The sequence below is a fragment of the Engystomops pustulosus genome, chromosome 6, assembly GCF_040894005.1.
Source record: "Engystomops pustulosus chromosome 6, aEngPut4.maternal, whole genome shotgun sequence".
NCBI lineage: Eukaryota > Metazoa > Chordata > Amphibia > Anura > Leptodactylidae > Engystomops > Engystomops pustulosus.
In genome coordinates this window covers 148,838,628-148,864,198 of record NC_092416.1, presented here as the reverse complement: position 1 = coordinate 148,864,198, position 25,571 = coordinate 148,838,628, and the positions used below count along the sequence as shown (strand labels likewise).

General features: G+C 40.7%; 2 protein-coding genes across 2 annotated transcripts; both read right to left on the bottom strand.

The window, feature by feature from the left end:
* Positions 1-2,457: 2,457 nt before the first annotated feature.
* Positions 2,458-5,571, bottom strand: HSD17B1 (hydroxysteroid 17-beta dehydrogenase 1). Its single transcript, XM_072113668.1, has 6 exons — positions 5,369-5,571; positions 4,587-4,748; positions 4,321-4,500; positions 4,125-4,218; positions 3,715-3,898; positions 2,458-2,870 (listed from the first exon to the last, which is right to left on the bottom strand). Exons 1-6 carry the CDS (start codon positions 5,538-5,540, stop codon positions 2,709-2,711), a joined length of 954 nt encoding a protein of 317 aa, XP_071969769.1. The 5' UTR covers positions 5,541-5,571; the 3' UTR covers positions 2,458-2,708.
* Positions 5,572-13,173: 7,602 nt separating this feature from the next.
* NAGLU (N-acetyl-alpha-glucosaminidase) lies at positions 13,174-24,915 on the bottom strand. Its single transcript, XM_072111729.1, has 6 exons — positions 24,241-24,915; positions 18,166-18,313; positions 17,305-17,451; positions 16,156-16,241; positions 15,192-15,448; positions 13,174-15,062 (listed from the first exon to the last, which is right to left on the bottom strand). Exons 1-6 carry the CDS (start codon positions 24,669-24,671, stop codon positions 13,807-13,809), a joined length of 2,325 nt encoding a protein of 774 aa, XP_071967830.1. The 5' UTR covers positions 24,672-24,915; the 3' UTR covers positions 13,174-13,806.
* Between the last annotated feature and the right edge of the window lie 656 nt (positions 24,916-25,571).

Sequence of the window (25,571 nt, the reverse complement as noted above, 5' to 3'; positions counted from 1 at the left end):
GGCTGTTTCCTTCTGTCTTCCTGCAATAATGTCACTGCAAAGGCGTAAGTTACACTGGCCCTAAGGTATTGGAAGATGCCCACATGCCGGCTGCCGGGCCACAGCTGCCATTTTGGGCAAAGTTGGTTCCCAAGTTTCAGAAGAACCCAAGAGGGCCGTGGTGCAAGTTGTTAAATGTTTTAATTTATAATGTTATTTAATTTATTTTCCTGTTAATAAATGCTGTGGCCTTCCCACATTTCCCGTTCTTTTAATAGTAGTCTAACTTGTAGGCACAAAAGTCAAGTACCAGATTTAAGGTCTGGTTTGTCAATCCCTACAGTCCAACTGGCTGCAGTTAGTTGTACCCAAAGCTAGCTAAATGGTGAGATATACAGATATATAGATAGGAAATAGATATATAGATAGGAAATAGACAAATTATAGGAAATACAGGCGGTCCCCTACTTAAGGACACTCGACTTACAGACGCCCATAGTTACAGACAAACATCTCTGCCCACTATGACCTCTGGTGGTGCTCTTTGGATGTAACAGCTGTAAGGTGTCTGTAACGAAGCTTTATTGATAATCCTTGGTCCCATTACTGCAAAACATTTAGAAACTCCAATTGTCACTGGGACAAAAAATTCTTTTGTCTGGAACTACAATTATAAAATATACAGTTTCAATTTGCATACAAATTCAACTTAAGAACAAACCTATGGAACCTATCTTGTACATAACCCGGGGAGTGCCTGTAGATAGATAAACAGATAGGTGACCCCCAGATGAAGGCTTGACGGCTGAAACGTACTTCGGGGTCGGCATGTGGTCCTGTCCAGGGGTAAGGGCATCTGTGCCAATTAACGATATTTAATACATCCTATGTATATGTTGGCATTGACTACAGTACCCATAAAAGTGCAATATGTTGTACATTTGTTTGGTTCCCCCCCCCCCCATGTTTATACAGCATTTAAATGAATGTCTTTTCACTTGAAAGTTACATGTCAGTATATTTTGACTTTAATCCATGCCGTTTCTTGCCAGGGATATTGTCCTCTGAGCATATGTCTAATTGTAAAATGGCTTGTTTTAAGATGTACTTACAGTAAATTTGACTTTTAAACTTTCATGTGACTAATATGTGGTGGAATCTTTCTCTCTTGGTTTAGATAGGTGATAGGTACTGTATATAGACAGGAGATAGATGATAAGCATCTTCACCCAGGCATTCAAACAAGGGGTATTAATGGAGCAATAAATCCTCTGTCGACATGCAGGCTTTAGGACAGGAGGCCAGTTTTCCGCCCCCTAACGTCGACCCTGGTTGGACCCCATGGCAGACTTCTGCATGGGACCCCCCTACCCCATAAAAAATGTTATACAGATTTGTACACACACATGCGTATACCATCACACACATTTATAAAAATTTAGACATACATACATGCATGTTTTCAGTCATGCATACACATTTACGTACTCATATACACATATATACACTCTTACATACAGCATATATACATAATAAACACACATACAGTATGTAAACATCAAATACACAGAAATGAAGAATATACACATCATATACTAATACAATGTGCAGCATAATGGGGCAGATTTACTTACCCGGCCCATTCGCGATCCAGCGGCGCGTTCTTTGAGGTGGATTCGGGTCTTCCGGCGATTTACTAAGGCAGTTCCTCCAACGTACACCAGGTCGTGCTGCTGCGTTGAAGTTCCCCGAGGCCCGCCGGAATGCCCTGAAGTTCACAATCCTATTCCTGGTGAAGGTAAGCGCGAGTCCCGCAACATTTTTTTTTTTTATAAATGCGGCAGTTTTTCCAAATCCGTCGGGTTTTCGCTCGGCCACGCCCCCCCATTTCCGTCGCATGCATGCTGGCACCGATGCGCCACAATCCGATCGTGTGCGGCAAAATCCCAGGGCAATACAGGGAAAATCTGCGCAAATCGGAAATATTCGGGTAACACGTCGGGAAAACGCGAATCGGGCCCTTAGTAAATAACCCCCAATATGTATATAACAGTGCACATCCTCCATTCTTAATGTGGGCGCCATAGCAGGTTGTGTGGCTTCTACCCCTACACATGATAGGTCAGGGCCCCGTTACAGATTTTGCGTTATGCCTCTGTAAGAGCTCTTATGAGACACCACGTGTGTCCAGTTTTTACATCTCTTTTACGGAGGATCACAAATCTTTTTTGTAATAAAAGTTTTGTGACATTTCTGCTTGCAAACTATATTATGGAAATATGTTCCGTGGAGAAGAATATGTTGTGTCACTGACGCAGAAGCCCAAATTTATTGATATATTTGGGTCTATTTTCTGGCTGATGTCACTCCTTGGAACTGAACATACATAATAACACACTACGCTACTATTTGTAAAATAAAAGAGGGCATAACTTGCTGTTGGCCAATATTTGGACAACTTTTTAATGTTGTTTCAAAATTATATTACAGTAGTACAACATTAATTGAGTGGTGTAAAAAATTAAGAAACATCTCTAGAAATATTTTAAACATTATTGTGCATTAGCAAAATTGCCTTTTCCAAAACTGGCTTTAAAAATACACGTGGTAAATATATTAAACAGACAAAATGAGTAAAAAGTTTCGCATCTTTTTATAGGCTGAAGGCAGGAGAAACAGCTGACGCTATTGTAAGCATGCCCTGAGCGGATGTAAAGGGTTCATTGTGGCTACTCCTTTGGCTTTGATCCAGAAAACACAAACTTGTGCATGGCATGGACATACTCTGATCCACTGGCAGATTGTAACTTCAACTTTATCAGGGGCATGAAAAACTGGGTGGTGAAGTATCGAAGTGACGGAACCGAGGCCTCAATCGCTTCCACAAATACCTATAATATATAAGGAATATATGCAGGAAGATACCTGGAGTCATCTCTGGTGATGGCCTGAGTGCCCACAGAAAGGGCTCTGAGTGCCACCTCCGGCACCAGTGCCATAGGTTAGCCATCACTGTACTATAACATAGAACTATATTGTACTGTATAAAACACTATGTACACATGCATATCATTATGGAACCAGAAATGACCTCTGTTCATGGGGGTGGAGTTGGGTTAAATATGTGTATAAATGTTTGTTAGTTTTAGCTTTGATTAAGGACGGGTACAAAGTCTGAAACGCGTCGGCTAAGGATGCATGTCACAATGTTTTTGTATACCCGAATTGTACTACAATAAAAGGACTCAAATTTGCAGTTTGGCTAGACTGCAATTTTATTTCTTCTAATAAGGGTCTGGTCTACCTGAAAAACTAAATTGGTCACTGGTGGAAAAATTTATGAGGTCCCAGTTACCCTGATAAAGCAAGATGATACTTTACAGCCGCATAAAAAGGCTGTAGGTAAAACTAAGTCAGACTAAATGATTAGGCCAGATAACATATCGTTTTAGAATTTATTGTTTTACATTATCTGATGGGGATTTGGGATCTTGCTGTAGGACGGAAGGAGGGAAGACGCTAAACCAAAATTATATCCATACATTTAGAATAATTGGGGTTCCTAGAGGTCAAAAACTTTAAGGGTCCAAAGTTGTAGCTAAGTAGAACTAGAATATGATTACATTATCATTGTGAATACAGCCTATAACAAGGGTGATGCTCTTATGGAACAAAAATAGGGTATTTTTTGGATGCTGTATGCACAATTAATATCAGAAGGTCAGGAAAACCAACCTGAAGAATCTCATCTGTGTCCTGAGCAACATCTTGGAAAATTGTCTGACAGTGTTGCAGATACTGGGCATACAAAGAGCGGGTGTCGCTGTCCACGCTCTGTAGTTGACTGTCACTGGGGTCACTTGCATGTAGGTTGTTTATAAAATTGGTATTGACAGGTCCACACTCGATGAGGCTAACACTTCAGAGACGATAGAGAGAAAATATGTAAGAGTTAAATGTTAAAAACTTAAACTTGATCACCCCATCTTGATTCATGGAGTTTAGGTTTTGTAGAACAGGTCTTGGGGCAATAAACCTCATTTTGGTGCAGTAGACTCATAAGATGACATTCTATGGGTTGTGACCATAATATAGACTGTAGCAGTATTATATATGACCTATATATAAATACTTGTGATACTTACTGTATATTAAAATGCTGCAGAACGATGGCCATGCTCTCACAGAATCCCTCCACTGCAAATTTACTGGCACAGTAGACATCATTGAATGGGACACCTATAAAACGTTAGGGAGCCATGTGGGTATTCTGGGTACATCATATTAGATTTCTCAACAAGTTACCAGTGTTGGGGCATCATTTGGGATGATTTTCGGTACCTTGCAGACCACCCACACTGCTGGAAATAATGATCCGTCCTGATCTCCTCTGCTTCATCCCAGGGAGAAAGGCTTGGATGGTGCTGATTGTACCAAAGAGGTTGACATCAAATATCTTCTTCATTGTGTCATAAGTGTGACATTCCAGGGGCCCCATCAATCCAATCCCAGCATTACATACTGTGGTAGAAAAAAAAATGGATGGGAAGAAAGAAAAGGCAATCTGTTTCACAAATACAAACACAGATGTAGAGAAAATAGCCCACCTAAAATGTCTACTCGTTCTTCTTTTATTTTCTCTGTGGTTGCCAACACAGATTGCTGGTCTGTAACATCCATCTGAAGAATCTCAAAGGTGTCAGCATGGCAGTCACGTACACACTCCAGAAGATATTCTTTCTTGGAAAGATCCCTCATGGTGGCATAGACTGGAGGAAGAATAGGAGAATCAAAATGGAACTACTTTAAGATGACCACCCAACATTGCATCACAACATGGCCTTGTAAAGATTATCTTATTCTATAGAAGATGGCCAGTATATACAATATATAGTGGAGCTCAAAATCTGGATAAAGGAATGGTCTGATCGTAGCGGTGGTTATTTGGAGAGGTTTCAAAAACATAACTGCTCTCGAACTAGAACCTTGTGCTTGGAAAAAACAAATGTTTCCTAGAGAAAGCCATCAATGAGTTGAGTTGGGGTCCCATGTATTGAGGCTGCACAATGTGTCCACATATGTAGCTGTGTTTGTTAATGGAGCTGCCTTATCTTGTACAGAGAGTGCTTCTAATGTCCAGAGAGCTGCTATGCCTGGATATGCATTAAAGGGACTGTAAAAGAATCTAGAGGGCAAATCTCAAAAAGTGTCAAACCACAATTCTGCATTTGGACCAAATCCCATGCCCTAAAGTCTGTGTGTGTGTGAGTAGCTAGGCGAACCAGCTATCAGGATCAGATATCATAAGTCTCAGTGTCCTAATAATGAACATTTTTGTAGGTCCCTTACCCCCCAAAATTTCCAACCCACATGTATCATTACAATTTACCTTTAAATCTGTGTTGAGAGTCAGAAGCCAGTCGTACAGCAAGTCCGAGTCCGATTCCTGAGGAGCATCCTGTGATCAGAACCACTCTTTTCTCCATCTGAACTGTAATCTGGGGGTACAGACCTATAAAGTCTACTTTTCTTTTCTCTGGGAACTGTGAAATGTGATGCATAGTACTGAAAATCTCCCTGAGCTGGTATCTCTACTGTTTTGTCTACAGTTGGTACTTCAAGGACTACAGATGGCATTTCTTCCTCCTCTTTCCCTTTATATGTGTCTTAAAGGTATATACTATGCATATATAATTACATAAGGTGACTATAATTTTAAAGGAAATCTACCATCAAAATCAAGCATCCAAAACCAGGGACACTTACTCATAGATCCAGGCACTGTGGCTGTTGTAATCTTCTTTTGTTATCCATGGCCTCCTTCCATCTAAAATCAACTTTTAAAATGATGCTAATGAGCTTAAAGGGCTCCTGGGGTTGTTACAAGAGCCCCCTCCATGCTACAGATTCACAGATTGTTACAGGGTGCAAGGAGCACTTCCACTGTGTCCTGAGATTACATCAGGCAGAGTAAAGTGCTGAGGGAGCATAGGAGGAGGGTGAGACAGTCTAACAGCCTGTGAAGCTGCAGCACAGAGGGGCTCTGGCTACACTCCCAAGAGCCCTTCGGGCTCATTGGCATAAATGTTTTTAGAAGGAAGAAGACCATGGATAACAAGTATAAGAAGATTACCACGGTCATGGTACCTGGAGCTATGAGTACATGTCCCTGGTTTATCATGCTTGATTTTAATGGTAGATAATCTTTAATGTACAGTAAGTGGATGCAGGTACATTTGGTCCGACGGTCCGACTATCTAACAATCTTATGTATATTATATCAGAAGACAAAGAGGATCAGGTATGTTGGATTTCAACATGCCCGATCTTATTGATATAGAGAGAGGCTCCTACCAGTACTTTAACCAAAAACGGTCCAAACTGCTGCTAGACCTAAAAGAACTACCCCATTTTTGAGACAAGGTTGCAGCATAGTCATACCACATGGAGATACATGGCAGTGATTTCTATCTTTGAATTCTAATCCTGCAATAAATTTGTAAAGGTATTGCCAAAGTCTGCGTCTGTCCTAATCTGTAATTTAATAATCCTGGAACCTAACCTAACTTGTTAAAAACTTAATTTTAGTAATATGTAAATGAACTGCAGAGGCTACTGGGGCGTGTACTATCCTGGCCAGACACTGGTAGCTTAGGCTAATCCACCCCCCAGTAGCCTCTGCCGTTACTTTATATATTACTAAAATTAAGTTTTTAACAAGTTAGTTTAGGTTCCAGGATTATTAAATTACAGATTAGATTAGGGCAGAGGCAGGCAGGAGGAATTAACCTACCAACTTTCTGATGGTAGGTTTCCTTTAATTATAGGAACTATTTCATAGATTTAACCTATAGGGACATTGTCAGTTGTTGTCTTAGAAAATATCTGAAGAATTCACATGGCGATGGGTGACTGGACCCGTTCCAAAGTTTTATCAACTTTGATAAACATTAAATAGTCCCAAGGAAATGAATAAACTGTCCTTGGATTCTACAGAACATTGTGGAAGAGAGCAGTGACGACTCGGAGCGAATATCAGACCCTTCAGTCTAAATAAAACTATGTGCTTCATTTATCAGTAAAGTATTAGTATAGCGCACCCTATTATTCAGTGAGAATTTAATGCAAGTTATCACTCAATGAAGTAGCCATATAGTGAGTAGTGACCATCATCACTCAATGTAGTAGCCATATAGTGAGTAGTGACCATCATCACTCAATGTAGTAGCCACATACTGCACATCATTACTCAGTGAAGTAGCCACATACTGCACATCATTACTCAGTATCTATTTATCTATTGATAAATGGAGGAACTGTCTTCTTCCAACTATGTCCACAATGTAGCAGCTACACCCCCACCAGTCTCATTATATTGACGCCCTATGAGTAGATATATAGTACGCTCCTAAGGCCATCAAACATTTTTGACTTGAGACCCCCATTAAAAGCAGAAACAATTAATCAATGAATTTGCTGAAATTTTCTGGTTGTCCAGAAATTGTAAGTAATGGCCTATCCCCAGGATTGGGAATCAATCTCTGATCGGTGGGAGGCGGACATTACAATGTCATCAATCCAAATGTCATGTCCCATGTCAGTGTAAATGCTCTTTAATCTCAGTATATTTCATGTTTATGTCAAAACCTTTCTTTCAGACATGGTCTAGGCAGGAGGTCTATGTTACGGTGCAGTACTGTACTGCCGGATATGCTCATTGTAAGTGAGTGACATATATAATAAAAGCATAAAAACATAAAAAAAAAACCATTGGTATAAGAACATCAACAGAAAATAGAATGATTTTACAGATACTTTTTATCAACGGATCTGCAAAGGTTAATCTTCCTGTATGCTACACGCAGACTAGCCCCTAGAGTAAGGTAAGCACTGCGCACCAGATGGAGGCTACTTACTGATGCGTCTTATGTGGTGAGCAGGTGTATACATGAAATGAAAAGCGCAATCTACTGCCATTCTTTTATAACGAACAAAGCCGGATTTTCTAGGGAATGCAGTGCTTGACATTTCTAGTGAAAACTGGTCCCACTTAGCGCCCACCACTATCGCCTGCATATATATGTTTTCATTTTTATTGGTTTTATATTTGATGTATGGAATGGTTCGGACCAACAAAAGTGTCCAGACATAAACTGGTTCGGGCCTTCAGTATTGGCTCTGTTATCAGCTATGTCTGCCTCTTGTATGTAGTAGGATGCCATGGCTATTTCTCATAGGGATCCCTTTAATTATAACAAACCACCTACCCCTGCCTCCCGCCGAGTTTGGGTTCCCATTGGAGGCCCTGATATTCCAATTCATCCCAAAAAGTCACTCAAAGCTTCCTAACTCTTGTATTACGGGTTCTTAGTGCTGATGGGCTTGTGCCAAAACATTGGAAGCATACTATGTCTACAACGCCTTCATATGCTGTAGTATATTAAAATATATCAAATAAACTTCCAAATTCAATAAAATGTAAAATTTGTGGTTCTCACCCTTGGCAATGTCCAAAACAAATTCTTTAATCCAGCACTTTTAGGATCAGACACACTTTTTTTTTCATTCCTTGGTCTTGGGTTGAGAGCTATTGGTGTTTCATTTGGGAGAAATATAGGATTCTTAATTTAGTGGTTTTTATGGTGGGAATTTTCACCTTCAAACTAAATTTTAGACCTAAAAGCTATTAAAATAGTAAAATATATATTTTTACATTTAAGTTTTTTTTACTGACTGTAAGGCCTCTTTCACATGAACGTGTAAAGGACTGATATGCGGCTGCACACCGCCAGATATCAGTACCCATAGAAGCCTATGGCGCCATGCCTTGCTATAGACAGGGGAGGGATAAGCAGTGATCATCCCTCCGGCTCCCCAGCCAAATGTGTACCAGGCCCAGGACAGGCGTAGAACACGTCAGTCTAAAAGAAGCCTAACAGTCAGAAAACAAACTAACAGAGTTTATAGGAAATCAACCACATAAAAAACAAAAAAAGGCAGGAATACTCACCTCTTCTACTCACCTCAACCCTCATGGCCTGTCACCACTTTATATTCACAAAAAATGTGCTGAAAAACCCTAACTCTGCTCATACTCAAGTCTATGAAAAAACCCCCCTATGTACTCACCTTTCCGACGTCCCCTGCAGATCCTCTTATTTCTTCAGCTTTGACTCCGCCTTCGGGTACCCGCGGCTGCGTAGCACACACCATGACGTCAGCTGCTTGCTGACATCATAGTGTGTACACCGCCATCAGCACACTCTATGATGTCAGCAAGTGGCTGACATCATGGGGTATGCGACAGGACCACATGGGGAGCCGAAGACAGAAGAGGATCTGCGGGGGCTTCGGAGAGGTGAGCACAGAGTTTTTTTATTTTTAGGTTGGGCAGGGGGCTGCTGGCTGTATACGGGGGGGGGGGGCAGGCACTGGCTATATACTGAGGGGCAGGCACCTGCTATATATGAGGGGGCAGGCACCTGCTTTATACTAGGGGCAGACACTGGCTTTATACTGGGGGGCAGGCAATGGCTATATACTGGGGGTCAGGCAATGGCTATATACTGGGGGGCAGGAAATGGCTATATACTGGGGGGCAGGAAATGGCTATATACTGGGAGTAGGCACTAGCTATATACTGGGTGCAGACATTGGCTTTATACTGGGGGCCAGGTACTTGCTATATACAGGGGGGGCACTGACTATATACTGCGGGGCAGGCACTTGCTATATACTGGGGGGCAGGCACCTGCTTTATACTGGAGGCAGACACTGGCTTTATACTGGGGGGCAGGCAATGGCTATAAACTGGGGGGCAGGAAATGGCTATATACTGGGAGTAGGCATTGGCTATATACTGGGTGCAGGCATTGGCTTTATACTGGGGGCCAGGCACTTGCTATATATGGGGGAGGGGGCAGGCACTGACTATATACTGCGGGGCAGGCACTGGCTATATATGAGGGAGCAGGCACTGGCTATATACTGGGGGGCAGGCACTTTCTATTTACGAGGTTGAAGGCACTGGCTATATACTGGAGGGCAGGCACTGGCTTTATATTGGTGGCAGTCACTGGCTATATACTGGGGCAAGGGGTTACTGGCTTTATACAAGGTGCAGGCGCCATCTATATACTAGTGGGCAGAGGCTGGATATATACTGGGGGGCATGTTCTGGCTTTATACTGGGGGCCATGTGCTGGCTGGATATATACTGGGTGGTTCCTGTGGCCAATGCATTTCCCACCCTAGGCTTATAGTTGCGTCAATAGGTTCTGCCTGTTTTTGTGTTAAAATTAGTTATCTTGGCTTATATATACACACACATTATACTGAGCTTTATATTTTTAATATAGGTTCAATAGATATTTAATCTCCTCTATAAGACGGACGTAGTGACTCACGTGTGACTACAGCGCTATAGAGTAATCAGGTTTTCAGTATGGTGCTGTTACCCACAACGGTGCATCATATGTAACTAAGATGCTTGGATTCCTGACCCCGGGGCTGCATTTGGTCTGTGAAACGTGGCCACCATATGGATGATATTGTCTACAACCATCAAGATCGCCAGATTTTAAAACTTCCTGAACCAATTACTACATATTTCACCATTAAAGCTGCTCGTGAGGATAAAATAGATCATTATTTTATGTATGGTTCATAAGTAGCAAACCTTTGTTGGCTTAGTTAATGCCACCATAACCACCAAACCTTTGGCTCATTGGAACATTTTTGGCTCATGGTGTATCCCAGTCTAGGACCTGCTCTATTTTCTGTGACATCACACCCCTTTTTGTTGTAAAAGTGTATAAGAACCATGTACAACACTTGTTTCGGGGCATTTTGTTTAGTAAATATCCAGCAATATGGCTAAAAGTCATCCCTGGATGTAAGTTTGGACATCTTGTCCGATTCTCCAAGTGAACAGTCCCTGAATGTCCTTATATGAGACAGTAGCATATGATAATGTTCTATGTTCATCGTTACTTTTTCATTGCACTTGAAACAAAGTATAAGAAAATATAACAGGAACACGGTGACTCACTCATGTGAAGATGTCTTTAACGTGATTAGTAGGTCTTCTGTATAAAGTAATTGACATTTAGTGGTTTAGTGGTCATAATGACTTCCATTCTGGTTTCTAAAATAATCCCAGTAAAGAAAAGCAGCGTCTTGTCTGACCCGGGAAACCACCGGGCTGAAGCTCTGTTTGTGCTGCACAGATCACGTGTTCATTTTTGCCTTGATCTTTTCAGCTTAAAAATGTATGAACCCGGTAACTCCTTAAAGGACTAGTGATTTAGTGTCTGTCCCATTCATGCCACCACAGTTTTATTAAGTGATCAGTAAAGCCATTTTACCTGGCTTCACCAGAGAACTGTGATCGTATCAGGAACTGCAGAAAGGAGTCTTATGTTATTTTGGTATAGACAAAGACTGTGACAGGAATACTATAGTCTTATTGGGGACAATAATCTACAAGAATCCAATGACCTTAAAGTGGTGTTACCACAAGTTTGGCCCTAATCACAGGATAAGACCTAACTTGCTGATCGCTGGGGGTCTCGGTGATACTTTTTGAAACGCACTGCAAACACATCAGGCAAAACTCAACATTAATAATGATGCTAAAAACAGAACTCAATTTAAGCGCATCCAGAATATCTCCTCCCTGAACACACATATGTCCAAACCGAATGCTTGCATCCAGTAAGTAGCAAGGTTTTTATTTTTTGTTTAACATTTTACTACTAACTGAACACAAGGTTTGAGCAACGCGTTCAGGGAGAAGTTATTCGAGATGCCCTTGAAATTGGTTTCAAAGCACAATTCAGCTGCATCTTGTGAACGTGACCTTAATGTCAACATAAAGCAGGACCTCTTATTAAAGGCTATTTGTGCTCCCCCCATCATATTGTGGCCTCCTTATCTCCCCTTCATATTGTGGCCCTGCTCGTCTCCCCTTCATATTTGGCCCCCCTCTTCGCCTCGGGGGGCCAGTCTTACACTGCCTTTGTCCATCTAGAAGTTGCACGGGATCATGGGACTTGCTTTATCAACTGCGTGGTGTCCATGAACCAGGGGGTAACACAGGAAATTACATTTACTGGAAGAAGAAAGTGACATCCCATGCAAGACATTGGTTTTTAAACCAGAAGTGCCAGAAATCAAATAACAGATTGTAAGTATATAAAGAGGTGTACTCCAGGGTTCTCTGCTTGGCCCGCTATTATTTAACTTGTTTATTAATTTTATATAGGATGGAATTAATAGCACTGCAAATTTTTGCAGATGACACCAAGCTGTGTAGTGTAATACAGTCTATGGAGGATGTTCATAGGCTGCAGGGTGACTTGAACAAACTGAGTGTTTGGTCATCCACTTGGCAAATGAGGTTCAATGTGGATAAATGTAAGGTTATGCACCTGGGGGCTAATAATCCAAAGGCAAAATATGTCCTTCAGGGAGTAAATCTGGGAGAGTCCCTTGTTGAGAAGGACCTGGGGGTACTAGTAGATCATTGATCAGTGAACAGCATGCAATGTAATATAATCAAATGTTTATGGACTCTTGGAATAGGGATGTAATATAACCCCTGTACAAGGCATTGGTTCGACCTCACCTGGAACATGCCATCCAGTATGGAAGGTCTCAGTTATGAGGAAAGAATAAAACAACTAGATTTATTCAGTCTGGAAAAGAGACGACTACGAGGGGACATGATTAATTTATATAAATTTATGAATGGAAATATGGTGGGAAGTTATTCCAGGTTAAATAAAATGATAAAGGGGCACTTTCTACGTCTGGAGAAAACAAGGATTAATCAGGGTTTCTTATTTTTTTTAACTATGAGAACTGTAAACCTGTGGAATAGCCTGCCTCAGGCACTTGTCACAGCAGAGACAGCAGAGAGCTTCAAGAAGGCTCTAGATGCCTTTCTCCATCTAGATAACATTAACAGTTATTTTATAATGTATAATTGTTTCCCTTAAATCCTTTCCCTTCCTTGGTTGAACTTGTGTCTTTTTTTAACCATATACACTATGTACACTATGCAATTAAGTATGGTAGGTATGTGTTCTTTTCCCGCCCCACCCTGGAGGTATTTCATAGTCCTGGAAAACCCCTTTAAGTATAGCACTGTACAGCATGCTTTTTTTTGAAGGAACAGAAAATACACTTCCAAAAAGTACAAAAAGATTTTATTAAACCACTTTCCCGTAACAAGTTAGAAAATTGAAGATTAGTTAAATATTGTGCCAATTTAATTTTCTAAAGCTAATTAATTTAAACATTTTTTAAAAAATGAATATAATATTACAAAAAAAATTATTGTAGTTGAACAAGAGACGAGAAAAAAAAAAATTGTTCCCATGACAAAAGAAGGAAATTTGCGTTGGTCAGCTAAACTAACACCATGATGTTCCATGAATTGCACTATTAGTGTCCCCAACTTGCTCCTCGTGCCAAGATTAAGTTATGTGGCAGGATATAACTAGTGTGAATAGTATAACTTATAGTAGTATCGTGAGCTACGACGAGCCTGGATTCTAAATTCCCCTTGGAGTGTATCAGTCTTATTACATTGGGAACGTCACCTCGTCTTTGATTCTGTTTGCTTTAGGTTTGATAGACGACCTTCTGTTTGCAATCTTAACAGGTATAGTAAATCTCTTAGGGAAAATAACCATTTACAGTTTATTAAATGTCTTAACTTATATAATGCTGATACAGCAAATGAAAATATATTTGATCGGTTTCTGTTTTTAGACTGCGTTGAAGATGTTTGGCAAAAAGTTGAGATTTTCAGTACTTCTCTTAGAGAAACTTGTGTTTCTTCATGTAACTATAGGGCATTTTGAGCTTTAGATAATTGTTATCCTTTACATTTTCTGGATGGTACTTAATAAAAATATTTTTAACAATATCTAGTGTGTCCCCAGTAGGGGTTGTACTATATTTCTTGCCATTGTAAATGAATTCCTTTTCTACAATGGATACAGCCTGATTGAACTTATCTTGGTGGAAGGGTATTTCTGTATTAAGGCTCTCTATGAGGCACCACAAAAATAGACTCCAGCGCTCTGCATAGTAATCTTGTACTAGACCTCCAAATTGTTTGTTGGCATAGTCCAATATGTTGCCTGTAGGACCCCATAGAGTTATCTGGTTACGAGCATTCATGTCATAGAGAGAAGCCTCCTTTTCGGTTACTGCCATTTTACTGGCATCATCCAACCATTTGCCAAGCAAGAACTGGGGTTGGCTGGAAAGGAGATCATTGAAATCTGATAGAAGATCATACACCAAGACACCACCTGCAGTCATCAGTTTTTCCAGGTCTTCACTCTCATAAGCAGTCTTGATATCTAAATAATACACAGTTACCAACTGCTGCATAACTTCTCTGGTAACATCCACCAGATCATAGAGAAATGTGCTACTTTTCGACAGGGAAGGTGCTGCAAGATACATGTATTTCCAAGCTTTGAAGAGGTAGCTATCATTGTAACAGACATCGATATTCATCCTAAGCGATGGCCGTCTTACTAGGGGGCTGTGATTATGGTCCTTCCAATCTTGGGTACAATTGTAGACACTTGTTAGAAGGAGCTGCCATGCCGTTACAGCATTTAGGTTTCTCTGACCATAACGTCTGGTGGAATAACCCGAGATCCAGTCAGTAAGATTCAGGGGACTGGATCTCCAGCCAATCTCATTCATCAGTTCATAGATCATGTCATTCTGTTCAATGCCTTCTGGAGTCAGTCCTGTTCCAACCATGGTTGACTCTTTGAATGACATGGCTTCAAAGGGTCCAGTGTTGATGGTGTCAACTTTTCCATATAAACCATGGTTGCCACCAAAGTTATGCAGCATGCACCAAATAAAGGGTTGCCCATAGAAAGACTTTGTTTTCTGGTAAATAGGTGAATTCTCTGCAGCCAAGTCCAGGACAATCATTTTTCCTATAGGTGCCCCAAGAAGAAGTGCTTGAATCTGTTCTGGCTTCCAGAAGGAGGGATTATTAACAAACAACCAGCCCTGCATTAACCAGATGGCTCCTGGATCCACTAAAAATAGACAAGAAATAAAGGTTAATGAATATCTTTAATGGTCCTACCCATATGTCTTATGAATAATCGTTGTTTCCTGAAGATTACACAAGATGATATCAAAAGAACTGAATGATTTGTTCATACCATTATACATGGACTTAAAGATGGCCTTACTGACTGCAGACAAATAGGCAGGATCAGAAGAGGTTGGGGTCATCTCATTGAATGTGTCTGCATTGTAAATGTGGTCAGTTCCAAATTCCCGAATCATCTCAGTCATAAAAAGCCCGCCAATCTTCTGGAAAAGGGGATCCTCCGGGTCCAGCAGATAACTGCATGAGTATGTACAGTTGAAGTTGGCCCATCCACCAAGTCTGGTCACATTGACTTTAGGAAATACTCTGTAGTAATAGTAAGGAAGTAGAACTTTTTGACTCCAGTTTTTATTAAAACAAAACATTGAACAACATATAGGTAACATATAAAAGAAAGTATTATTGACGATTGTCTCTCTTTGTAGAGGCATATCTTGAGGTTTCTGAACCAACTGTAAGTTTGGGCACTATGAAAAAAATGTTCACCAAACCCTACATTTTTTTGGAATGGTAGAAGAGACGCCTTATGGATCCCTTAATTAAACCTAATGTGTCCTTTTAAAGTTATTTTTCAGGAGTTATAGAAAACACCTTCTGTGTTCTCTTAAAGATATTTTTCAGGACTTGTGGAAAACAGTGTGGGGGCCGGTGGAGAGTTGACAAAATATAAAAGGGGAAGTGCACATACCCTGCTCTGGCTCACAGTTTCTGAATTGTTATGGTACCTTCTAGTCTTCAGGACAATTTCCCGACCGGCAGTGGTAGTGGTAGGCAGTGGGTCATGACACCTAACTAGGACCATGATACCTCACTTGTGACGTAAAGACCGAAGCAGGTCCTGTGAACCACCACCACTTCCAGACTGGAGGAAACAGAAGGACTCAGGAAGCGGAAGCCACCTTAGTTTTTTCCCATAATTCCTGGGAAATGTCTTTAAATGACATCTCTGCCCGTCCAATATAGCCTATTTCTGAGCCCTGTGACTACACAGAACTTAGCAGTAACTGATTTACCGTAGTAAACCTTGAGGTATGTGTCCAGCAAATGCAGGCAGCACCGTGATCATCCCAAGGGACCTCATCCTCTCCACAATCTTGTTCTAAGATAAAAACATGAAATTTGTAGTCAAGCTTACAGAACATCTAGCTGTCGATACATGTTGATGATGAGAGAAAAATAAAATCAACTTATAAGTAGACAAAGGGGTGTTACCAACAGCAGCTTTACCATCCATAACCAAGGAGAATGGGAAAACCCAGGTAGTAATTTAATCTTAACTTTCAGAATTCATGTATATCGTAGGGAATACAAACATTGACTAAAACATTTTAGGAAAGCTGCCAAGTACATTTCACAGTGACTATAAAAATAATAAACCTCTTATAAACCCGTTCAGCTTTGGCACCACCTGTCACTTCTGATCATTGTATACAGAGGCTGGTGGTGTCATCCTGACCACAACCTGGCAATAAATTGGGGGCACCACAGCTGAATGGGAGCATATAGCAAAGTGAATATAAGCTGTTTATTATTTTTACAGCCCCCCTCCTTCATACATAAATTTAATTTTTATCCCTGGACAACTCAGCTAATACTTAATCTCAGTCCTAGGGGTAGGCATGTAGGGAGCCGGTAGGCAAGGGGGCCCACTCTCAATGTAAGTACCTTAATTTGGTCTATTACATTGTCTACCTGTGTCCTGCCAAAGTCTAAGACTGTGCTTTGTATCTGTCAATAGATCCCCTACGTAAAATCCCTTAGTATATTGGGAAGTCGTGGAAAACCAATTTATAGTGCAGGTGGTCCCCTACTTAAAAACACCCGACTTACATACGATCCCTAGTTACAAACAGACCTCCAGATGTTTGTAATTTATTACTGTACTTTATCCCTAGGCTATAATAATCAGCTATAACAGTTATCACAGATGTCTGCAATTAAGCTTTATTATTAATCCTGGTTCTTATGACAATGCAACATTTTTAAAATCCAATTGTCACAGAGACCAAAAAAATGTTGTCTTGGGTTACAATTATAAAAAAAATACAATTCCGACTTACATACAAATTCAACTTAAGAACAAACCTACAGAACCTATCTTGTACGTAACCTGGGGAACTGCCTGTATAATGATTTGTTCATGGATGGTCTGTGGACATTACCTGCAGAGAGAGCTGCTTCTGCATCCAGTTGGCGGACAACGGACCACCGAAAGTGTGAATATTCCCCATCCGACCCCAGGCTAGAAAAGCAGGACCCGTGAAAAAGTCATCAATCTCCGACTGATTCAATCCCAAAGTCAAGAACACCTGAAATTAACAAATACATAAATCTAAACATTATTTTATATGTTTAATTATATTATATTAATTATTTTATATTCTAATCTTGGTGTCTTACAACATTACAATCTCGCCTATAACTAAAGGCATCCGACCAGAAATCAGTATACAGTCATGTGATGTGAGCAAGCAAGGAATCATAGAACATATAGATATAGAGAATTATCCACTATTCTGATGGATGAATTCTACATGGTTTTGGATGGGCAATACTATACAAATCAATAAAACACCTGATCAGACACCAGGTGAGGCCCCTGGACAACATCTGCTCCATGATAATGTCCGAGGGTTTTCCATAGACTCATAGCAGCTTTACAGTAGTAAAACATTGGAACTGAGCAGCATAGAAGTAGCTGTATAACAGATTCCTTATGCTTTTAGCTTAAGAATAATGACCATCAGACATCAGGGCCTGGAATAAGTAGCATTATCACATTACTTATACCTGAATTCTGCTAAAATGTTGTACTGCCCTCTAGTGGTAGAGAAGTGGGACAAGGATAAATATGTCTAAACATAATTTAATAAGTATAATTTAATAAACGTAAATTAATCTAATGCTATTGTGGTAGATAGTTTTCTCTTTAAATTTAAATCCATATTGGAAGACATGTATTGGTATCATAACACAATGGAAAATCATTTAACATTGTTTGAAATACAAATAGATGATTTTACCCGTTGCCATATAGCCTCTTGGCCTGTGAATGCCAGGGGCATGTTAATTCCATTGAGGGCCATCCAATCTATCTCCTTCTCCCATCTAGCCCAGTCCCACCACACAAATGAGTAACTGGAAGTGCAGACATTTTGATAGTAACGAAATCTGTAGAAAGGGAAGAGAAACATTTATCACTTAGACGACAAGTGCACTGGCGATCAAAATTAGAGAACAGCACGCAATTTCATAAAATGTCCAAGTTATTGTGTAGACATCTAATCAGTGGGGTTTATCACAGGGGTCACGTTCACTACAGTCTCCTTGAATCAGGAACCTCAGTTATATTGTATAAGATAATGGCCCATTAATTATTGGATGCCTCACAGCCAAAATATTAATAGCTTAAAATGTATTTTTTATTCAAGTACATATTCATCTATAGTATATAGCTAACAAACCTAATGTATTTGTATAAGGAGTTACACAATGCCATGTCATGAGGCAATGTCTCCAGATGTATATCTAATCCTTACAAGACGCCAGGCTGTAATAACCTGCAGGGGGCCAGGAAGTTACAGCTACCCCCACCAGATGTCCCAGAACTGGAACATACTTCACAAATTAAACTACATTTATTCAGAGGCAATAGACATTTTTATGAGAAAAATGCTATTTTGTTAAGAAAAGCAATGTATTTTACAGTAACAGATTTGACATACAGTATATCCAAGTCCTTAATAATACATTGGACTTACCATTTGGGCATAAGAGTTTTTGTACATGGTAAGACCAAGCCCACAACACTTAAATCAGAGAATAAGTTGGTATAACAGGGGCCATTATTACGCATCATGCTTGTTTTGGGTACAAGTCCAATCATTCATGGACATATTCATGAGGTTTATGGAAATACATAACTACCCTGTTTCCCTGAAAATAAGACAGTGTCTTATTTTAATTTTTGCCCCTATAGATGCACTAGGTCTTATTTTCAGGTGATGTCTTATTTTTTCATGAACAAGAATTTACATTTATCGTTGAACAAAAAAACAACTTCTCTAACTTATAACTCTCCAAACTCTGAATTTCAGGCTGTATTCCTTCTAACTCCATTTTATTAGAATCATTGGCCCCAATCTCTCATGTTTAGTAAAAGCACTTTCCATAAATGACCATTATTATCCTGGTAGATGCTGGGGTCACATTTGCAGCATTTAATTCCAGTAATTCTTTCCCATGTCTCAACCTTCTGCAGCATCTAAAAGATTTACTAATACTAATGTATGGCTTGGGGGGAGCTGCCACAATGGCTGCCGCTAGGTCTTATTTTCAGGGGAAGCCTTATATTTCTAAGCCTTAGCAAAATTGTACTAGGTCTTATTTTGGGGGATGTCTTATTTTAGGGGAAACAGGGTAGATTGACTTCATCTGAAGACTGAGAGCAATGAAAGAGATGATGATTGTGGAGGTGCTGATAGCAAACAGAATTTATTGCAGGTCTTGGATCTGACCATAGTGAATATATAAACTATACAGCCAGCAATCTGCTTTGCATTAAATAATACTCTACCACCATGGGAGAGGTTTACCCCTCAATATGGTAGAGAAACATCTGTAGTCATTCAGTGAATGACCCCATGGAGTTTAAGATGAAGATTGAATCTACATTGGAGTTCACTTGGCGTTTTTTTTTTATTTCCCTAGGTGACCTCAAGGGTTGCTGATGTAAATCATAACCCCCTGCCTGTCAGATTCAGTCAATGTCATGGTTATCATAGGACTATGATGGGGACTGTGTGGTTAACTGGAGAAATGTAAATATACTGTATTTTTTGGACTAGAAGATGCACTTTTTAGCAAGAAAAAAAATATCTTTATAAAAAGTGCCTTTATTTCTAGTCCCAAGGTCAGGAGGATACATCAATGCCAGACCCTCCTGACCGCTGTCCTGGAGATCAGGTGAAATGCTAACAGAGCACTTCACCTGATCACGAAGAGACACTGAGGCCGCGGTCACAAGTACCGCTAGGCGTCCGTCATAACGCGACGCTAGCGCACAGGGGGAGGTCCTCGGCCCGAACGCACATACGTTTCCAGGGAAATGCATGCGATTGTTAAGCTGATGGCATGCGTTTCTCTGGAAACGTATGTGCGTTCGGGCCGAGGACCTCTCCCTGTGCGCTAGCGTCGAGTTATGAACGGACGTCTAGCGGTATGTGTGACCGCGGCCTGAGAGTGCACACTGCTCTCAGCCTCTTCCAGCTGTCCCAACATGTTTATTAACTACAGGACCTGGAGTGATGTCTCAACAATATTGCCAAAAAGCGGTACGGCCAGCATGCTGTGTGCCTGTATCAAAAGAAGAGGCACAACACTCACAAAAAGGGAACATACCATGCCCCCAAAAAAGTAGCAGTTCAGACAATGGAGAGGTGGGTGTCCGCAAAAATTTTTTATCTCAAAGTCTGACTTTTGAAAGTTCTCAAGTGAGATTAGAGAGCTAAGAGGTTCCCTTTTTATAAGGAAGTAAAGTCGATACTATCAGCATTATGATGTCCGCATGAGAGACAGTCATGTGCCTTTCTAATAAGAGGAATAAAAACCTGAATTAGATGACTATTACATAATGAACAACTTCAAGACAAAAACTTCAGCACAATCTGCAACAAGTTTGATCTATCACTTGTTACAGACGAATTCATTATAGCAGCTTTAATCTTTCTATAAAATATCCACAATTCACGTAATGATTTGACTCGTTTTATGCGCTATACTCATTCAGGTTGCATTGGTTCAGGTCAACTTGCTTGTGAATTGTGGCTATTTTGTGGAATGATTGGAAGCAGAAATAAAGTTTAATCCATCATTCCATAAAAATATTACTTGTTATATACCCTGTGTGGGGTTCCACTGCATAACCGGTAGTGGATCATAATATAGGATCATAATATAGGCCTAAACCATCTAGGGGGCCCATGGCCACCCACCAAATTTTATACAGAGATGAACTTTTACCCATAAGATGCTTGTACATTTGTCCATGCTCTCATTATACATGTACACAAGAGCCATCGAAAGGTCCTGAGATTGCAGGCAGAAGGGACATATCCGCCTTTCCACAAAAAGCTTGATTCTAGTACCATGTGTAGGAATTGAATTCCAGACTTGTAGCAGCTATAATATTCATATGGCCCAGGGCCCATGTCAGTCTCAATCCGCCTCTGTGCACAACTATAGACTTTCCATGAAGGAGGGGTGAGCTGGCTTGTTTTGTTTCATGGCCACAACCAGTTATACCTGTTTGTATAACATTACATGTAGATGTGGCACAGGCACATGACAGTTTTTGGAACAAATATTTTTAGAAACCTTCCAGGAGGTAAGACATCCGGGTTCACTACCATGCGGGGTCACTCAGTATTTACTAATTGTTACACTGGTTTGACCATCAATCAAATGTTTGCCAAATCCATAGGGGATAGAGAAAAGTTTGCTTTTCAGGTCACCAGGGATGTGCCTTTCATGCTGGTGTGCCAATTTTCGTCTTTCCACGTGCCACCATCTCCACCACTACTCCAACCACTGCAGATATGTCTAACCTCACATATTTGTCTTAAAATGTTTTATGTTGAAGATGGGCAGAACTATGGATCTATCATGTCATGAGGTGCATCCTGAGTTGAAAAAATGGTGAGCACCATCATTATATGACATAGAGCAGCATACGGTGTATACTCTTTCGAATGTCCATTGAGGAGTTTTTATAATGCAGGGGGTACAAAGGTAACCCATACGTCATGCTATGTGGAGGCTCCGCTGTGGGAGAAGGGGGTCATTACACTGACATTCCAGTTAATTGAAGCCAGATAATAGCTGAGCAAGTAGGGGCCGTATAGGGACCATTATACTGTGTGCAGGCACTATGGATGGCACAATTACTGATTACTAGGGGGAATTGAGCAGGTTCAGGGGGCATGGCCAGAGCTGCTAGTGTATAATCCCAGGTTCACCCCTTGAATAGTCTTTTTTTTTTACATCAGTTGGCATCAGAGGGGATTGTGGGGAAATAATTCAGTAGGAGACCGAGTCAAAAGTTTGCAATGGGACCCGGTTTTTCCTTTTTTGGCCTCAGTTTAGATAAAATTTATTATAAGAGAAAACAACTAATGTTCATGTGCTTCTCTAGGGCTCTGTGACATTGTAGTAATGAATATTGTTGTCTATGTCTTTAGAAATATGAGCACAGGCAGTTCCTGGGTTATCATTGTTTTGGTCCCTGTAACAAGCTTCATTGCAGACACCTCTTACAATTCATCATTGAAACCTGGGGCTAAAGTGCAGCATCCTGAGGCCTTAACCAGAAGTCATAATGGGCACACGTCCATCTCTAACTAGGTGTCGTCTGTAAGTCTAGTGTTTTCGGCTGGCCACTTTACTTCATGTACTTTATATTAGCTAGATAATCAATATACATCTAGTAAATGCTCAGCAATGTTTTCTTGATATGTAATTTAAAACCCAGGGTTCAGAAATCTACTATAACCTTTCCTGTCCATAAAGTGGCCTCAGATGGATGGTCATTTCATCCTAACTGTCCAAGGCCAATCTACCTTTCAGGACCTTATGATAATAATTAACCCCTTAACGACACATGCCGTATAGTTACGTCACACGCCGGTCGCGAGTATTCGGAGAGGGTTCATAGGTTGAGTCCTCTGCATACCCGGTGAGTGTTTGCTGCATATTGCAGCAAACACCCAATGGTAACATCTGCGATTGGTGCTAGCAGATTTTTCCGGCGGCGGTGTGCACCGCTATCTTGGCTTTGATTGTTGCTTTCCGTGACGTCGTCAGGGAGCAACAATCTGTCTCCATGACAGCCTCGGGTCTGTATGATTTCTGGACATTTACTGCCTGTGGCACATTGTAATAAATGAGTAGTAAAATCCCCATATACTGCTGTACTGTAGTATGGCAGTATATGGTAGGATCAATCAGACAACCTAGACAGATAGAGATCACATGATCCTCCATCTGCGGCCATTTTATGGACAGGAATGTTTGACTAATGAGGTAAAAGACAGGAGGCTTCACTTTACATATCAAGAAAGCAGTGTTATAAAACTCTTACTGACTCATGCTGTTTATGGTTATGTCTCAAAGGGGAACACTGGCATAGTTAATATCTTACATATTACCCTGAGCAAGAAAATTAATTCCCTCATCAAAAAAAATGTAAATCAGGGTCAACTTTCTTGCCACAGGGTAGTGGGTGACTTCATGCAGATGAGTTGTATTGACAGAGCTTGTATCTGGGATATGTTTGTGTGCATGGGTCCATTAAAATGAAAGTGTCAGTGTGACATCTGCAAAAAAAAAAAAAAAACAAACTATTACATCGATGAAAAAAAAAATCAGTGGGGATAATTTTTTTTCGCTCACTCTTTTCTTATGACTTTTTAGTGTACACTGTAATTGCGGCTAAATTTGCAACTTTTACACCCATTTTGTAAAGTTCGCTGCAACAGACTTTAACACCTGCTGTGTCTGATTCATCATAAAAATCCAGGAGTGGACATCTGAAAAATTGCGGTGAAAAGTTTTTTTGCACAAATAAGCTCCAGTCCAGAGCAGATGTAGGCAAGGGGTTGCTTAAACAGGCTTTTGTGTAACTTTTCAAACAAATGGGCGTGTTTATCAGGCCATCTGAAAGTCACGGCAACCAATTACAGCTCAGCTTTCATTTTACCAGTGCTCATGAATATTTTAAAGGGATGCTGTGATTGGTTGTCATGGGCATCTGAGAATATTCTGACTTTCAGACAGCTTGATAAATCTGTCCCATAGTCTCAGAAAAACCCAGACTCACACACTTTTTTAACAACCACTAAGATAGCTCAAGCAAGCCCATATCCTTACAAAAAATCTCAAAATCTAGACGCACAAGATAAATCTCCCCCAATACAGTATACTTAAATAGAGCTAGAATAGCAATGATCATTACATGGGTGCCATATAACATGTCCTTACATCTCAGTGATTGTAAAGAGATGCATTTGCTATGCAAGTTCCCCAGACGTGGATGCACTTACCTGTTAGGTGTCTTCACAGTGATAGTGTAGGGCACTCGTGGGAGAGGTGATGGAACTTGTAGCTGGACCCCTGACCATGAAATGTGGCAACCGCAGAAATATTTTAGATAGTTGTAGCATCCGGTGGCAGCTGCTACCCCAGTGCTGCCCACCACAGCCACTTTACCCGCACCCACAGAGCGCAGCTCATAGGTTTCCAGACCATCAGGTGCAGCCAACGAGTTGTTTACGGAGACCTGAAACTCAGCAGCGCGGTCGCCAATCAGCCGGTAAAGGAGATCTTGCACGGCGGCGCTCTGCACCGCATCCCTGTGCTGTGGCTTAAGGTGCGACAAAGTCTGGAAAACTTTTCCCGAAACCGACGCTCCAAGGAAGGAGAGAAGGAGAAAAGCCAGCTCAGCTACTTTCATCCTTCCAATATTCATGGTCATTAATGTCCTCCAGCAACGTGGAGAAGTTCCGGCTTTAATCCTGGGCGCTTCTTCAATTACATCTACAACTTGAAGGCGCACAAATTTAAGATAATCTTAAGACTCTATGTTTCTTAATGGGTTAATAGCTAAGATAGAAGAAGCTCAGCAGATACAAGCCTGGACCACTGCTGAGACTTTCTCCATTGTTTCTGCGTTACATGTCAGCTGAGGGAGACTTTAACATTTCCTGAATGTGGTAACATGAGACCTCATGCCTCATTGGCCTCCTGAGGTCTAGTGTTATTGGTGCACTGTCACGTGTCCGCTACCTCGAGGTGATTGGTTCTTGAAGTGTTTTTCACAAATGAGGGCGAGTGTTTGAACAGGCAGCGGTGCACAGGGCTGCTTGTTGTGAGCTGCAGAGATTTTGCAATCCTTCAGTAACTACTCCAGACTGTCAGAGCGGAGGATTACCACACCCGAAATTGTTATACATATGCAGCAGACATGTCACATCACACAGATAATTACCCTGTTTTTAGCTCTCTGCACCCGTGCACCAAGTGAAATATAGTTTACACCCAGTAATAATAAGCGATAATATAGACCTCAAGCTACTTTTACATTTCAGGAGTCCAAGCAGGTCAATACAGGCGGTCCCCTACTTAAGAACACCTGACTTACAGTCGACCCCTAGTTACAAACGGACCTCTGGATGTTGGTAATTTACTGTACTTTAGCCTGAGGCTACAATAAACAGCTAACAGTTATCACAGGTGTCTGTAATGTAATGTAATTATTGTTAATCCTGGTTATGACAACCCAACATTTTTAAAATCCGATTGTCACAGAGACCAAAAAAACTTTGACTGGGGTTACAATAATAAAGTATACAGTTCCGACTTGCATACAAATTCA

Excerpts from the sequence above, each read along its gene's own strand:
- HSD17B1 (XM_072113668.1), bottom strand. The coding sequence starts at position 5,540 with ATGCATCACATTTCACAGTTCCCAGAGAAAAGAAAAGTAGACTTTATA. Across the intron at positions 4,749-5,368 it reads CTCTCAACACAGATTTAAAG|TCTATGCCACCATGAGGGAT; the intron begins GTAAATTGTAAT and ends TTCTTCCTCCAG. Across the intron at positions 4,219-4,320 it reads CAGTGTGGGTGGTCTGCAAG|GTGTCCCATTCAATGATGTC; the intron begins GTACCGAAAATC and ends AACGTTTTATAG.
- NAGLU (XM_072111729.1), bottom strand. The coding sequence starts at position 24,671 with ATGACCATGAATATTGGAAGGATGAAAGTAGCTGAGCTGGCTTTTCTC. Across the intron at positions 18,314-24,240 it reads ACTGTGAAGACACCTAACAG|ATTTCGTTACTATCAAAATG; the intron begins GTAAGTGCATCC and ends CCCTTTCTACAG. Across the intron at positions 15,449-16,155 it reads ATACCTCAAGGTTTACTACG|AGTATTTCCTAAAGTCAATG; the intron begins GTAAATCAGTTA and ends CTATTACTACAG.